The sequence below is a fragment of the Saccoglossus kowalevskii genome, chromosome 4, assembly GCF_978046115.1.
Source record: "Saccoglossus kowalevskii chromosome 4, keSacKowa6.1, whole genome shotgun sequence".
Lineage (NCBI taxonomy): Eukaryota > Metazoa > Hemichordata > Enteropneusta > Harrimaniidae > Saccoglossus > Saccoglossus kowalevskii.
In genome coordinates, this window is record NC_140644.1 from 22,993,117 (window position 1) to 23,008,460 (window position 15,344).

At 36.5% G+C, this 15,344-nt stretch overlaps 2 protein-coding genes across 3 annotated transcripts; both read left to right on the forward strand.

Moving 5' to 3' along the window:
• Positions 1 to 6: 6 nt before the first annotated feature.
• LOC102809127 (spartin-like) lies at positions 7 to 5,761 on the forward strand. The gene is made up of 7 exons (XM_006815524.3): positions 7 to 191; positions 1,309 to 2,092; positions 2,571 to 2,917; positions 3,024 to 3,202; positions 3,503 to 3,683; positions 3,841 to 3,931; positions 4,921 to 5,761. Exons 2-7 carry the CDS (start codon positions 1,329 to 1,331, stop codon positions 5,207 to 5,209), a joined length of 1,851 nt encoding a protein of 616 aa, XP_006815587.2. The 5' UTR covers positions 7 to 191; positions 1,309 to 1,328; the 3' UTR covers positions 5,210 to 5,761.
• Positions 5,762 to 7,263: 1,502 nt separating this feature from the next.
• LOC102808993 (spartin-like) lies at positions 7,264 to 14,528 on the forward strand. 2 transcript variants are annotated; one of them, XM_006815523.3, is made up of 7 exons: positions 7,264 to 7,428; positions 9,021 to 9,793; positions 10,006 to 10,349; positions 10,456 to 10,634; positions 11,669 to 11,849; positions 12,153 to 12,243; positions 14,216 to 14,528. In XM_006815523.3, exons 2-7 carry the CDS (start codon positions 9,042 to 9,044, stop codon positions 14,511 to 14,513), a joined length of 1,845 nt encoding a protein of 614 aa, XP_006815586.3. In that variant the 5' UTR covers positions 7,264 to 7,428; positions 9,021 to 9,041; the 3' UTR covers positions 14,514 to 14,528. The 2 variants fall into 2 exon arrangements, with proteins under 2 accessions (XP_006815586.3, XP_085354678.1); XM_085498552.1 differs by lacking the exon at positions 7,264 to 7,428 and adding an exon at positions 7,500 to 7,587.
• The last annotated feature ends 816 nt before the right edge of the window (positions 14,529 to 15,344 follow it).

Consider the following 15,344-nt stretch of genomic DNA (forward strand, 5'->3'; position numbering starts at 1 on the left):
TCCCCCGTCACCATCCACAAAATCATGTGATTGTGAGTATATAGGAACTTGCAGAGTCAGACGATATCGTCATCGATATGTGTTGTCATTTGACATTTCACCGATACGTCGTTCCACAAGTACGTGTACAACCTTCATAATCGTCAAACGCAGCAAAGGAGATATAGAAATTGATACATTCACCGACAAAGGTGCGCTCATAGTTAGTTTCTCACTCAGTCGATGTGCTATTACGTGTAAGATATATTGAAGATAATATTTGGTAATCGTAGTCCTAAATAACTATTTAAAATAGCTAGACGTTTCGAGCAATGGCTCTTTATCGATAGCATAGAAGCAAGTGTAAGATAGATTGTTGTAGTTTGTCGTTAGTATTATTCTTCGTATTTTCTGCTGTCATATCTGACGGGTATAGTTCTATTACAGCAGAAAGCACGAGTAATAAATACAATACAGCAACCTAGCACACAGTCCCGTTGTTAAGGAACTGTGCCTAGCAAAATGTGCGAACAGCCAGGATCAATTCGGGGGGAGGGTCCTTAAGTTAGGGCCTCCTCAACCATAACTCTAATAATAACCCATTCCCTCTAGTGCCCTCCCCCATTTCAATTGTATATACCTCTGTTTGAGCCACTTATAGTTATTTGGAGGGGCATATTGAATTAATTTGGGAGCTGGAGGGTTAGGGTTCAGGTTAGGGGTGAAGGGGCCTTAAGGAACTTTTTCCGGACATTTTGTACGAATTGGGGGCATTTCGCCCAATTACAACTTCGCCCGAACGGTTTCGCCCGATTACCTGTTCGCCTGATTACAATTTCGCCCGATTGCCATTTCGCCTGATTGCCATTTCGCTCGATTACCAGTTCACCTGATTCCTCGTATGTTTGGTATTTACGTGTAGTCAAAACAAGATAACGTAGAAGTCGAAATTTGTTTTTATAAGGTGACAAACGTGAAGTTTACAATGAGGTTGTAACGTAATTTTATGTCGTTGCGGCCATCTTGTGTGGGTCATACCATTTGTGTATCGGGAGGAATGGAAAAATGGAAACTAGGGTAATGGGACATTTCTAATTATTTGACATATTTTTGGTGTAAAACGGTCAATTTTATCTGAAATGACTGACCAAAAAATATCAGCAAATTTTGAAAAAAAATATCAGCAAATTGATGCCAGTTGAGCATCTGACTCACTTGCTATGTACTATCAATTGATTGTTGTGCATAACCACAGATTATAGAATTTAATTATTCTGTGGGCCATCTTAATTTCATTGTTTGTAAAACCATATATATTTGTGATTATAGGATACTCTTGACTGGTGATTATGGAGTCCCAAGCAACAAGACCTCGATATAGTGAACCAAGAACTCCTATAAGATCTGCTGGGGAAGCCGAGTTAGTGAAACAACATTATGAAGAAGCTTTTGCATTGGTCAGTCAAGCATTGGGTTATGATGAACAAGCGCTTACTGATCTAGCGATAACTTTTTATGCCAAGGCACTAAAAAGCTTGGCTAAGGGACTGGACATACCATGTGATGAACCAGGGTGTGTGGGAAGAGAGTGGAACAACGCAAGAAGCATGCAGACAAAGATGAAACGAATGACTGCGCAAATGAAATCTCGCTTAGAAAATCTTGAACGCCAAAGGGCAGTTGCCCCCACAGCACCACCAAGTGAGAATGGACACTCATCACAGATGGAAATTGATGCTGCTCTAGGGGATGCCCTCATGTATGACGGGGAGCCGCCATCATATGCAGAGTCTGAAGCCAATGCCGAAGAGATAATCTGCATTCAGGAAGGAGTGCAGATCTATTTTCTCAACTCCAAAGGGCATGTCAGTGCTCCCAGTGCTCCAGGTCCACTCAGAATATTTAAGTTTCTAAATCAGGAGACTGCAGAGGGTGCTGCATATCAGGTAGATCAGCCACCTGCCTTTATACAGGTTTGTGATTGGGTCTACCCTCTGGTTCCCGGCCAATCCCCAGCACTGAAGAGTTTAGATGGATCTTATCTTTTCCCAGATGTTAATGCACCTGAACAGGGATCGTATGTTGGGTTGATTTTATCAACGGATGTGAAACGGTAAATGTTTATTAATATAATAATAATAATACAAATAATAATAATATGCTTTAAATGTGATTGAGAGTGAAAATGATATTCTAAATTCACATTTCAATTTGAAGTGTGTTTTTTTCGGGGGGGGGGGGGGTGATTTTAATTAATTTCTAAAAACTATGAGGTTATCATACATTAATTATGAGTTCTATTACTGTAAAGGGGGTAATTATTCACTGGGTTTTAATTTAGCTTATTTCGCTGACTGGAAAATGCGCTAAATTAAAACCCAGTGAATATGTAAAATTTAGCATAGAACACATTATCTAAATGACGAAACCGTGAATTTAAACCCCACTGAATATGCCTGAAATGGTAAATCAGTGAAATTTAAACCCAGTGAAAATTAGTCATTTTACAGTATTATTTATGCATGTGTTATTAATTTTAAAAAACTATTGCATTGTTTAATTATTAATATTTGTCCCTCGCACTTTGATAGCAATCAGATAGAGACGTTTGAAAAGATGTTGGTTTCATTGGCTGCCGTTGGAGTACAGAGGCGGGGCAAGACACCAACTCCAATGAGACCGCCCCCACCACAGACACGACCACTGAGTGCTACAAGCAGTAGACCAGAAAGAACATCAAGACCACCACAGACGGTTACGATGCAGCCCACACCACAAACATCAGACCGTGAGAGACCACCTGCATATGTTGCGTCTAGTACAAGTTCTCAGGCTAGACGAACAGTTGCTGATGATGAGGAAGAGGAGGAGTCAGAAAGCCTGGAAGAAGATGATCTGCCACAGTGGAGTAAAACTATATCACATGGCGTTATCAAAGGTAGCCCCTCCCTCTCTGTATAATCACACTGTGAATCGCACCTGACAAGCTTTGTTTTCTAACATATACAATATTACCTCCATTGAATGTTTTGTTTCACTTGTAGGTGCTGAATGGATATCATGGGGACTTGGTAAAGGGGCAGAGGTGACAGGTAAATGGGTGCATAAGGGGGCTGCCAAGTTAAGAGAGCAGTTACAACCAAATGAACAACCGACTGAAGTTGATCCAAAATATCAGAAAGGATTGGAGTATGCCAAACAAGCGACAGGTGTTGCTGTGAAGGTAATGCACCAATGTTATTTTGAATGCTTGTCTCAGTAGCAAACTAGGTAGAACACCTGCCATGGATAACAAAGTCATGAAAGTCAATTCAAGGTCACGTGCATCAAATTCATAATGACTGAGATAAATGAAGGTCTGAAATTCAAGGTCATGGCATAGTCAAAGGTCAACTCATGGTCATCAGTACCAGCAATCATAGCTTACATAACTAAAAGCCATTTTAATTCCATTTGTACCAATTCATCATGACTGTTATAACTACGGTAATATAAAAGTCCATTCAACTACATTATGTTTTAGGTGAGTGGGTTTTTGGTTGATGTACTCTGTGATGTCACAAAGAAGATTGGTAACGAGGTCGGCCCTGTCATCAGACGAGAGGGGGAGAAATATATACCTGATAATTGGAAGAGCTCCAGTGATGCTGAAAGTAGTGATAGAGTAGATGGCGCCATTCATGTTGCAGCCTCTGGATTCAGAGGTAAGAATATACACTCGTACCTTTTCACCACATTTGTTAAATGTTGTAACCTTCCACTGCATAGTTTTGGTGTTTTCATTAACCATCAAAAATGACAGATAAATGTATGAAAATCATGTATTTTTGCTTTATTTTGATTTATTGCCTCTGTCTGTAGGTTTTGGTACTGTGTTCCTTGGTCTAGAAAAAGCTGCTAAACATTTAGCAAAAAATATATCAGAAGCAACAGTTGAAACCGTAGACTACAAGTAAGTTAAGATAAAATCATGTCATTTTAGGAGGGACTTTTGTAATCATCCAGGAACTCAATACTGCTTGTCTCGTAAGATTATTTTGAGTATCTCTGAGCGGTGTACTGGCCTGTACTACTGTGATCTGTCAGCTTTGATGTACCGGTAAGCACTTTTCATATAAGTCAATTGATTTAGGTGCATTCTTTCTGCTGCCAATAGGAGCTTTGTACTGGCCGTGTTGAAATTGTACAAGATGATTGTGTTCACCAAAGTGAGGCTGGATTATGTTTACTGGTGATGTCTGTGTTTTCATTGAAGATCAAATTGTCCTATATATTGAGTATTTCAGATAATCACCTCAGATGCTTGTAAATTAGCATTTAGTGAAGATCACTTTTCTTTTGTGATTTCCCTAATATTCGTTGCTTTTGTGAAAACAGACAGAATCTGTCACAGCACGAAATAATTAACACTTAGCACTGCAATTCAGCGGCGTCACCAAGTGGGGGAGATAGGGTTCTCCCTACCAGGGTGTGGAGTATTTGATAATAAGTTAAAATGGAGCATTCTATGGCTTCTTTGGGGCCAAAATTACTATCAGACAGGTCACACACTATGGCCACATGTGATCTCTGGTCAATCAGAATTTTATGGTTGCCAGAGGATCTGCTCCCCAGGGTAAGGGGGCACATGGCCATGGCATGAGGGCGCTGCGCCCCTAATAACATCAACATGATAAATACGATAACACTATGATTTTAGACTTACAGCAGCTCTCTCCTACAACAACAGAGATGATAATCACCCACGGCACTGATGTTATGCCTTTAAAATACATATCAGAGGAGAGTCTTGTAATCAAAATCAATAGTATTGTTTTCTGCTGATTAAACTAGTGGTGGTTTTATTTGCCGATTTGTGATTTCAGTGACCCAGAACTTGTAAATAATATTAACACATTGCGTGCTGACGCTATTTTTCCTATTTATTTTGATTATTCGTAGGTATGGATGGGAAGCTGCTCATGCTACAGACACTGGACTTAACGCTGGATTGAATGTTGGAGTTACTGCTTTTAACTTCAAGCAGTTGGGGATAAAGGCCATTGCCAAGAGAACAGCAAAAGATGCAGGCTCTGCTGTTGCGAAAGACTATGTGGCGGAAAGAGAAAAATACAAAGTCACCAAAAACGAGAAACAAACTGCAGTTGATGATGACTATGATAATGATTGTGACACTAAATCTATCAGTAAAAATGGCTGTGTGAAATTCTCTGATTTGAAAGATGATTAATAGAGGGCGCTATGACATATTCTATTTATTGGGACAAGTTTGTTCTGAGGCTATGAGGACCTACCAGTGATAAGGGACCTCTTAAAGACAAATAAAACAGAGCATCAAAACCAAAGGATTTCTTTGATTGTAAAGAACTTGTTCAATCTTGAAATATCTCATAACATTTTGATCAGCTAAAATTATATTTCCTAATTTATTGTTCCTAGTTTTTATTAATAATAAATTATGATTTGGTCAGCTAGACAAGACAATGCTGCAAGTTATGCTCCAGTCGGCTCGACAAGACCATATTGTGATTCAGTCAGCTGGACAAGACCATGACAAGACTAAGTTTCAAGTTATGACTCGGACAGCTGAACAAGACCGTGACAAGACTGAGTTTCAAGTTATGACTCAGACAGCTGAACAAGACAAACTATGTTGCAGGTTATGATTAGTAATCTGGACAAGACCACAACACTACCATGTAAATACACATTGTACGATAAAAATTGTGCTGTTTATATCGCCAGTATAAACAATAAAGAAAGTGTAAATATTTAAACAAAATGATTGCTTTATTGAGATATTTGCCTTGTATCTATCACTGATATTCTATTCTAACGACTCATTGGGTTGCAATGAAAATTTAATGTGCAAATTTGTGCATGTTTCCTATAATGGTAAAGCTGTATTGCATTATCTCATACAAACATATGATGAATTATAACTACAGATTATGTCAATCTCACATGTATGGAGCACCCCAATGCAGACAAAATTTCATAATAATTAGTTAATTTTCAGCTTTTCCATCGATAACTCACAAACCAATTATTGTATTTCAATAACAGATAGGTGCCTGGGTTCAAGCACATACCTGATTAGTTTTGAATTGAATATCGTGTATACTGTTGTGCAGATCTAAAATGCCACTAATCAGATTTCACCATTACTTGCTACTTGCCCTCGGGCAATCCACAAACCTAATTAATTTAAGAGTTGAAAACCATTGACTACGTAATTGGCTTTAGGCAATGGAGTAATTAATTAGTACATGTCATATCAATGTAAAAGCTGAAAATTGGCTAATTATGCAAATTAGGTCATTAATATGCACTGATTTTAACCCCAAACTAATCGGGTCTGCATTGTCCTAAAACATCTATGTACCAAGATTCTTTGAAATGAGATAATTAATGCCGAAAATTAACTAATATTGCAAATTAGTTGATTAATATGCACACATTTTTACCCAAAATTAATCAGGTCTCTGCATTGTTCTAGAGCATCTATGTATCAAGTTTCATTGAAAAGTAATAGTACTTAGTATCAAAAGCTGAAAATTAATTAATTATGCAAATTAGGTAATTAATATTTCACATATCTGTGCATTGTCCTATGTATTATTTTTTCTATGAAATGTGATTAGTGCATGAGATATCGGTGGAAAAGCCGAAAATTGACTAATCATTATGCAAATTCAGTCAATTTTATGCATGGATTTTTACCCAAAACTAATCAAATCTGTGCATTAGTCCAGAGCATCTATGTACCAAGTTTCATCAAACTCCAATGAATGGCTATTTAGATATCAGTGGAACAGCCATGGAACAGCTAAAAATGAGCTAATTATCATGCAAATAAGGTAATTAATATGCATGCATTTCAACCAAAACTGAATTAAATCTGCGCATTAGCCCAGAGCATCTACGTACCAAGTTTAAAAACCAACATACGGTTCTTTAAATATCAGTGGAAAGGGCAGACACACATACACACAGACTAACCGCAAAGACTCCCATTGTGTGATTGATTTTAACTTTTATTCATTTTAGAACATAGTCCAATCTATAACTAGATAACAATTCCTAAATACATTAAAAAAATACTAAAACAGTTTAACAAAAGGGCTTGGAAAAATCAGGGAATTGATAATTACTGTGTCACATTACCATACTTTCTTTTATAAAAATGCCAAGCTGTATTAATGTGGAAGTGTTGCCCATAACGTATTTAAATTATGAATCTTCATCCATCAAATGGAAATTAACAGTTTTATTTTTAATTGAGTCAAACAATTTTCTCCTAATTGTAATATGTTGTGGTCAATTTTTATGAACGAAGTTTATTTCAACTGGCCGCCATGTTGACTGTATGTTTTACGCATGCTCAGATCTGAAATGACGTCACTTCGTATGGGATTCCCGTCACTACACCTACAATGTCACGTAATTGTAAGTATATGAACATGCGACGATATCGTCATCAATATGTGTTGTCATCTGACATTTCACTAATACGTCATTCCACAAAGACAAGTTCAACCTTTCTAGTAATCGTCGAACGCAGCAAGGAAGATCTGGAAATTATTGAGTTACCGACACAGCGGAAAGGTGCGCCTCATACTAGGAATAGGATAATTTACCACTCATATGAAACTCGTAATATTGATAGGTTGTTGTAGTTTGTTTATAAAGGAAGAAATGATATTGATAGTATTATTCTTCGTATATTCTGCTGTAATAGAATTATATACCAGACGGATAGACAGATACTGTAAAACCATTTATTTTCACTTACATTCTATTTCACTATTTTGATGTTTTGATTGTGGGTTTTAATTTCACGCACTTGACAGGAAAACAATGAGTTCTATTGTTTTTTCACGTGGATTTATAATATAAATAAATACAGCAAGCTATCAATCACGGGGCTGGGCTCATGGCCCACACGGCAGACCTGCTATTCTACTACTAGTATATTACTTAACTTTTTATAAAAATGTCATGATATTTTCAGATTTATTGATGATTTGGCAATGAATAATCTTTTGTGCCATATTTGATGTACATCTATTCTATTCTATTCTATTCTATTCTGTTCTGTTCTATACTATCTATTCTATTCTATTCTATTCTATTACTAAACTTATTAAAAATTGATTCACTGATAATTTTTTTCATATTTGATGTACATCTCATCTCATCTCATCTCATCTATTCTATTCTATTCTATTCTATTCTATTCTATTCTATTCTATTACTAAACTTATTAAAAATTGCACATTATTAAAAATTGATTCTCTGATAACTTTTTGTCATATTTGATGTACATCTCATTTATTTTATTCTATTCTATTCTATTCTATTCTATTCTATTCTATTCTATTCTATTCTATTACTAAACTTATTAAAAATTGCACGTTATTAAAAATTGATTCACTGATAACTTTTTGCCATATTTGATGTACATCTCATCTCATCTCATCTATTCTATTCTATTCTATTCTATTCTATTCTATTCTATTCCATTCCATTCTATTCTATTCTATTCTATTCTATTCTATTACTAAACTTATTAAAAATTCCACGTTATTAAAAATTGATTCTCTGATAACTTTTTGTCATATTTGATGTACATCTATTCTATTCTATTCTATTCTATTCTATTCTATTCTATTACTAAAATTATTAAAAATTGCACGTTATTAAAAATTGATTCACTGATAACTTTTTGTCATATTTGATGTACATCTCATCTCATCTCATCTCATCTAATCTAATCTAATCTAATCTAATCTAATCTAATCTAATCTAATCTATTCTATTCTATTCTATTCTATTCTATTCTATTCTATTCTATTCTATTCTATTCTATTCCATTCTATTCCATTCTATTCTATTATTAAACTTATTAAAAATTGATTTTTTTGTGTGCCATATTTGATGTACATGGCTATTTGCACATTGCTTGAAATGCACAGGAAGTAGCTAGAATCAGCTTGTGGGTTATCTTAATTTCATTGTTTTGTGATTTGTGATTATAGGATCCTTTTTGACCCGTGGTTATGAAGTCCCAAGCAACAAGACCTCGGCACAATGAACAAAAAACTCCAATAAGATCTGCTGGGGAAGCCGAGTTAGTGAAACAACATTATGAAGAAGCTTTTGCATTGGTCAGTCAAGCATTGGGTTATGATGAACAAGCGCTTACCGATCTAGCGATAACTTTCTATGATAAGGCACTAAAAAGCTTGGCAAAGGGACTGGACATACCATGTGATGAACCAGGGTGTGTGGGAAGAGAATGGAACAACGCGAGAAGCATGCAGACAAAGATGAAACGAATGACTGTGCAAATGAAATCACGCTTAGAAAATCTTAAACGGCAAAGGGTTGTTGCTCCCACAGCACCACCAAAGGAGAATGGTCTCTCATCGCAGATGGAAATTAATGCTGGCCTCATGTATGACGGGGAGCCGCCATCATATGCCGAGTCTGAAGCCAGTGCGGAAGAGATAATCTGCATCCAGGAAGGAGTGCAGATCTATTTTCTCAACTCCCAAGGACACGTCAGTGCTCCCAGTGCCCCAGGTCCACTCAGAATATTTAAGTTTCTGAATCAGGAGAATGCAGAGGGTGCCGCCCATCAGGTAGATCAGCCACCTGCCTTTATACAGGTTTGTGATTGGGTCTACCCTCTGGTTCCCGGGCAATCCCCTGCGCTGAAGAGTTTAGATGGATCTTATCTTTTCCCAGATGTTAATGCACCTGAACAGGGATCGTATGTGGGGTTGATTTTATCAACGGATGTGAAACGGTAAATGATTATATCAAAATAATAATAATAAATGTGATTGAGAGTGGAAATGATATTCTAAATTCACATTTCAATTTGAAGTGTCTTTTTTGGAGGGAAGGGATTATTAATTTCTAAAAACAATAAAGTTGTCATACATTAATCCTATTATTATTTGTGCATATGTTATTACGTTTAAAAAAATATAATATTTGTCTCTCGCACTTTGATAGCACTCAGATAGAGACGTTTGAAAAGATGTTGGTTTCATTCGCTGCCGTTGGAGTACAGAGGCGTGGCAAGACACCAACTCCAATGAGACCGCCCCCACCACAGACACGACCACTGAGTGCTACAAGCAGTAGACCAGAACGAATATCAAAACCGTCACAGACAGTTACAATGTGGCCCACACCACACACATCAGACCGTGAGAGACCACCTGCATATGATGTGTCTACGAGCTCTCACGCTAGACGAACAGTTGCTGATGATGAGAAAGAGGAGGAGCCAGAAAGCCTGGAAAAAGACAATCTGCCACATTGGAGTGAATCTTTATCACATGACATCATCAAAGGTAGCCCCTCCCTCTCTGTATAATCACACTGTAAATCCCATCTGACAAGCTTTGTTTTCTAACAAATACAATATTACCTCCATTGAATGTTTTGTTTCACTTGTAGGTGCTGGATGGTTTTCACGGGGATTGGGTATAGGGGCAGAGGCCGCTGGTAAATTCATGCATAAGGAGGCTGCCAAATTAAGAGAGCAGTTACAACCAAATGAACAACCGACTGAAGTTGATCCAAAATATCAGAAAGGATTGGAGTATGCCAAACAAGCGACAGGTGTTGCTGTGAAGGTAATGCAGCAATGTTATTTTGAATGCTTGTCTTAGTAGCAAAGTGAAATGAACTGAAAACAAGCAGCCTGTCGGCTGAGATAGCTTCGCTGTTAACAATGCACATTGCAATTAAAGAACAGAAGATATCATTAGAAAATAAACAATATGTATAGTATCAAAGCAACAGGACTTACTGTTTTCAACAAGAATTCAAAGATATTACTTTTCACCAAAAATAATCATCAAAATTAGGTAATTGAAGATATCACCACGAAATTAACAAATCTGAAAGGGGTCCACATGTAGTACCTATATATGTAATATAAAAGCAATCAGACTGCGGTTTTCAACAAGAAGTCAAAAATATCACTTTTTACCAAAAATTTAAAAAAAAATTCACCAAAATTAGAGAATTGAAGATATCATTACAAAATGAACAAATCTGAGAGAGGTCCACATGTAGTACCTATATATGTAATATCAAAGCAATTGGACTTGCGGTTTTTAACAAGAAGTTGAAAATATCACTTTTTACCAAAAATGACAAAAATATTGAAGATATCATCATGAAATGAACAAATCTGAGAGAGGTCTACCCAAGTTACATATACACCAAGTATCAAAGCATTCAGGCTTGTAGTTTTCAAGAAGAAGTCGAAAAAGTAAAACATTGACACGGACGACGACGACGACGACGGACAATCACTCATATGATAAGCTCCGCTCGACAAAGTTGACAGCGGAGCTAAAAAAATGGATGTGTGTGTTTGCTTAGTAAATATGTCCCAAAATAACCCCAAAATATGAAAATACTACGATACAACCAAAGCTAATGTGCGTGTTCATTTTTCTTAGGCAGAACAGTGTGCAAATTTTCAGAGACTGATGCGAGTTAGTTGAAACATGGTGGCCCTTTTATTTGAAGGGATTTTGTATACCTTGAATTAGAAACATGGGCGAGCGATATACTGTGCTCTGCGTCAGAAATTAAAGGTCAACTGAAGGTCATTAGTACCAGCAATCATGTCTCACATAACTACATTATGTTTTAGGTGAGTGGGTTTTTGATTGATGTACTCTGTGATGTCACTAAGAAGATTGGTAAAGAGGTTGGTCCTGTCATCAGACAGGAGGGGGAGAAATATATACCAGATAATTGGAAGAGCTCTAGTGATGCTGAAAGTAGTGATGAAGTAGATGGCGCCATTCATGTTGCAGCCTCGGGACTTGGAGGTATGAATATACACTCATGCCTTTTCACCACATTTGTTAAATGTTGTAACCTTCCTCTGCATATTGTTTAATAATAAATAAACACTGCTCTGACCAATAAATAAGATACATAATATTTGGTAATTGTTGTCTTAAGTAAGTATTAAAAAAGCCAGATGTTTCAGGTAGTGGATATATATATCGATAGCATATTAATGGTTTTTTCATTAACCATCAAATATGCCAGAATTACCACCTGCAATAAATGTATCAAAATCATGTATTTTTGCTTTTAATATTTTGATTTATTGCCTCTGTCTGTAGGTTTTGGTACTGTGTTCCTTGGTCTAGAAAAAGCTGCTAAACATTTAGCAAAAAATATATCGGAAGCAACAGTTGAAACCGTAGACTACAAGTAAGTAAAGATAAAATCATGTAATTTTAGGAGGGACTTTTTAAATCATCCAGGAACTCAATACTGCTTGTCTCATAGGATTATTTTGAGTATCTCTTAGCGGTGTACTGGCCTGTACTACTGTGATCTGTCAGCGTTTTTTTTGAGTATCTCTTAGCGGTGTACTGGCCTGTACTACTGTGATCTGTCAGCGTTTTTTTGAGTATCTCATAGCGGTGTACTGGCCTGTACTACTGTGATCTGTCAGCGTTATTTTGAGTATGTCTTAGCGGTGTACTGGCCTGTACTACTGTGATCTGTCAGCGTTATTTTGAGTATCTCTTAGCGGTGTACTGGCCTGTACTATTGTGATCTGTCAGCGTTGATGTAAGCACTGTTCATACAAGTCAAGATCAATTAATTTAAGTGCATCCTTTCGGCTACCAATAGGAGCTTTGTACTCGCCGTGTTGAAATTGTACAAGATGATTGTGTTCACCAAAGTGAGGCTGGATTGTCTGTGCTTCCATTGAAGATTAAATACACAACTGCCCTATATATCTCAGATAATAACCTCAGATGCTTGTAAATTTGTAAGTTTAGTGAAGATCACTATTCTTCTGTGATTTCCCAAATTCTTGTTGGAAAACATAATCGTATTTATAAATATAAGAGCAATCTAGCTATGTTGAAATTGTTTTGTAAAACATGTTACATTGGAAGAAAAATGGACAAAATCTTTCACAGCACTAAATAATTAACACTTCCACTGATAGTCAACTGTGCTGTCACTCTAGATTATTCAAATTCTTGTCTTATGTAGTTTATAATCCACAAAATAAATGATGGTATCATAATAACAATAACAATGGAATTTCAGGAGTATGGAAACCAAGGTGGCCCACAACATGGCATTTTCTAAAACCATTTTTACAATTCATTTACATTTTGAAAATCTCATTTTCTCATTTTTAAAATCCATTTTCGTTTTTAAAATTCATTTTCGTTTTTAAAATTAGTGTTCATTTTTAAAAACATATGTTCATTTTCAAATTCAATTTTCGTTTTTAAAATAAATTTTCATTTTTAAAATAAATTTTCGTTTTTAAAATCCGTTTTCACTTTTAAAATCCGTTTTCATTTTTAAAATCCGATTTCATTTTCAAGATTCGATTTCATTTTCAAAATCCATTTTCATTTTTGTTGACTATAGGTATTTTTCACTTTAAAGCACATTTTCTATCAGAATTTACTGAAAAATCACTGTTGTTTCCTGCCTATCTCATTTACTTTAACATAATAGTTTTTAATAAGATTCTCGTTCGATTCAATATTCAATTTGTGTTTTCAATCTCATTTCAACTTTCAATTTCAAAATCCTTTTTCATTTTCACTTTTTGACCTGTGACCTCGCCCTCTGACCTCATACCACGTGACTAGAAATTGTAAATCAGCATTGATTCTGGCAGTTTATTATTTCCACCAGTCACGTTTCCATTGTAAGGCTTCTTTATGCAAGTTCTCTTCAGACTATAACTTATTAGCCGTGGTTCCACAGCGCTTTTGGATCCATAGAAAGTTCTTGGCTTCATCTGTCGGCTTACGCTGTGGCGTTGAATGCCTGTACATAAACCAATGATGATTCCTTGTTTACCGACAGTACCCTATCCGATATGATAATGCAGCAGAACCATGCTTATTATTTATTCTAATCTGATTATCAACCTTACAGCTGATAAAATGAGAGCTCCAAGGTTGATTAGAATAAGTTATAGCCGTGGTCGTACGCAATGCAAGACAATAGTCGCCCTCTGTGCAGATGTTTTTAAAATACATATCAGGAGAGGCATGTAATCAATAGTATTGTTTTATGCTGATTAAACTAGTGGTGGTTTTATTGACCAATTTGTAATTTCAGTGACCCAGAACTTGTAAATAATATTAACACATTGCGTGCTGACGCTATTTTTCCTGTTCATTTTGATTATTCGTAGGTATGGATGGGAAGCTGCTCATGCTACAGACACTGGACTTAACACTGGATTGAATGTTGGTGTCACTGCTTTTAACTTAAACCACTTGGGGATAAAGGCCATTGCCAAGAGAACAGCAAAAGATGCAGGCTCTGCTGTTGCGAAAGACTATGTGGCGGAAAGTGAAAAATACAATGTCACCAAAAACGAGAAACAAACTGCAGTTGATGATGACTATGATAATGATTGTGACACTAAATCTATCAGTAAAAATGGCTGTGTGAAATTCTCTGATTTGAAGTTATGTTGTTGTAAGTAAAGGCCATGACAAAACTATGTTGTAAGTTATGATTCAGTCAGCTGGACAAGACCACAACAAGACTATGTTGTAAGTTATGATTCAGTCAGCTGGACAAGATCACGACAAGACTATGTTGTAGATTATGATTCAGTCAGCTGGACAAGACCATGACAAGACTATGTTGTAAGTTATGATTCAGTCAGCTGGACAAGACCACAACAAGACTATGTTGTAAGTTATGATTCGGTCAGCTGGACAAGACCACAACAAGACTATGTTGTAAGTTATGATTCAGTCAGCTGGACAAGACCACAACAAGACTATGTTGTAAGTTATGATTCAGTCAGCTAGACAAGACCACAACAAGATTATGTTGTAAGTTATGATTCAGTCAGCTAGACAAGACCACAACAAGACTATGTTGTAAGTTATGATTCAGTCAGGTGGACAAGACCACAACAAGACTATGCTGTAAGTTATGATTCAGTCAGCTGGACAAGACCACAACAAGACTATGTTGTAAGTTATGATTCAGTCAGCTGGACAAGACCACAACAAGACTATGTTGTAAGTTATGATTCAGTCAGCTGGACAAGACCACGACAAGACTATGCTGTACATTATGATTCAGTCAGCTGGACAATACCACGACAAGACTATGTTGTAAGTTATGATTCATTCAGTCAGGTAGACAAGACCACAACAAGACTATGCTGTACATTATGATTCAGTCAGCTGGACAATACCACAACAAGACTATGTTGTAAGTTATGATTCAGTCAGCTGGACAATACCACAACAAGACTATGTTGTAAGTTATGATTCAGTCAGCTGGACAAGACCACAACA

Excerpts from the sequence above, each read along its gene's own strand:
- LOC102809127 (XM_006815524.3), top strand. The coding sequence starts at position 1,329 with ATGGAGTCCCAAGCAACAAGACCTCGATATAGTGAACCAAGAACTCCT. Across the intron at positions 2,918-3,023 it reads ATCACATGGCGTTATCAAAG|GTGCTGAATGGATATCATGG; the intron begins GTAGCCCCTCCC and ends TTTCACTTGTAG. Across the intron at positions 3,684-3,840 it reads TGCAGCCTCTGGATTCAGAG|GTTTTGGTACTGTGTTCCTT; the intron begins GTAAGAATATAC and ends CTCTGTCTGTAG.
- LOC102808993 (XM_006815523.3), top strand. The coding sequence starts at position 9,042 with ATGAAGTCCCAAGCAACAAGACCTCGGCACAATGAACAAAAAACTCCA. Across the intron at positions 9,794-10,005 it reads TTATCAACGGATGTGAAACG|CACTCAGATAGAGACGTTTG; the intron begins GTAAATGATTAT and ends GCACTTTGATAG. Across the intron at positions 10,635-11,668 it reads CGACAGGTGTTGCTGTGAAG|GTGAGTGGGTTTTTGATTGA; the intron begins GTAATGCAGCAA and ends ATTATGTTTTAG.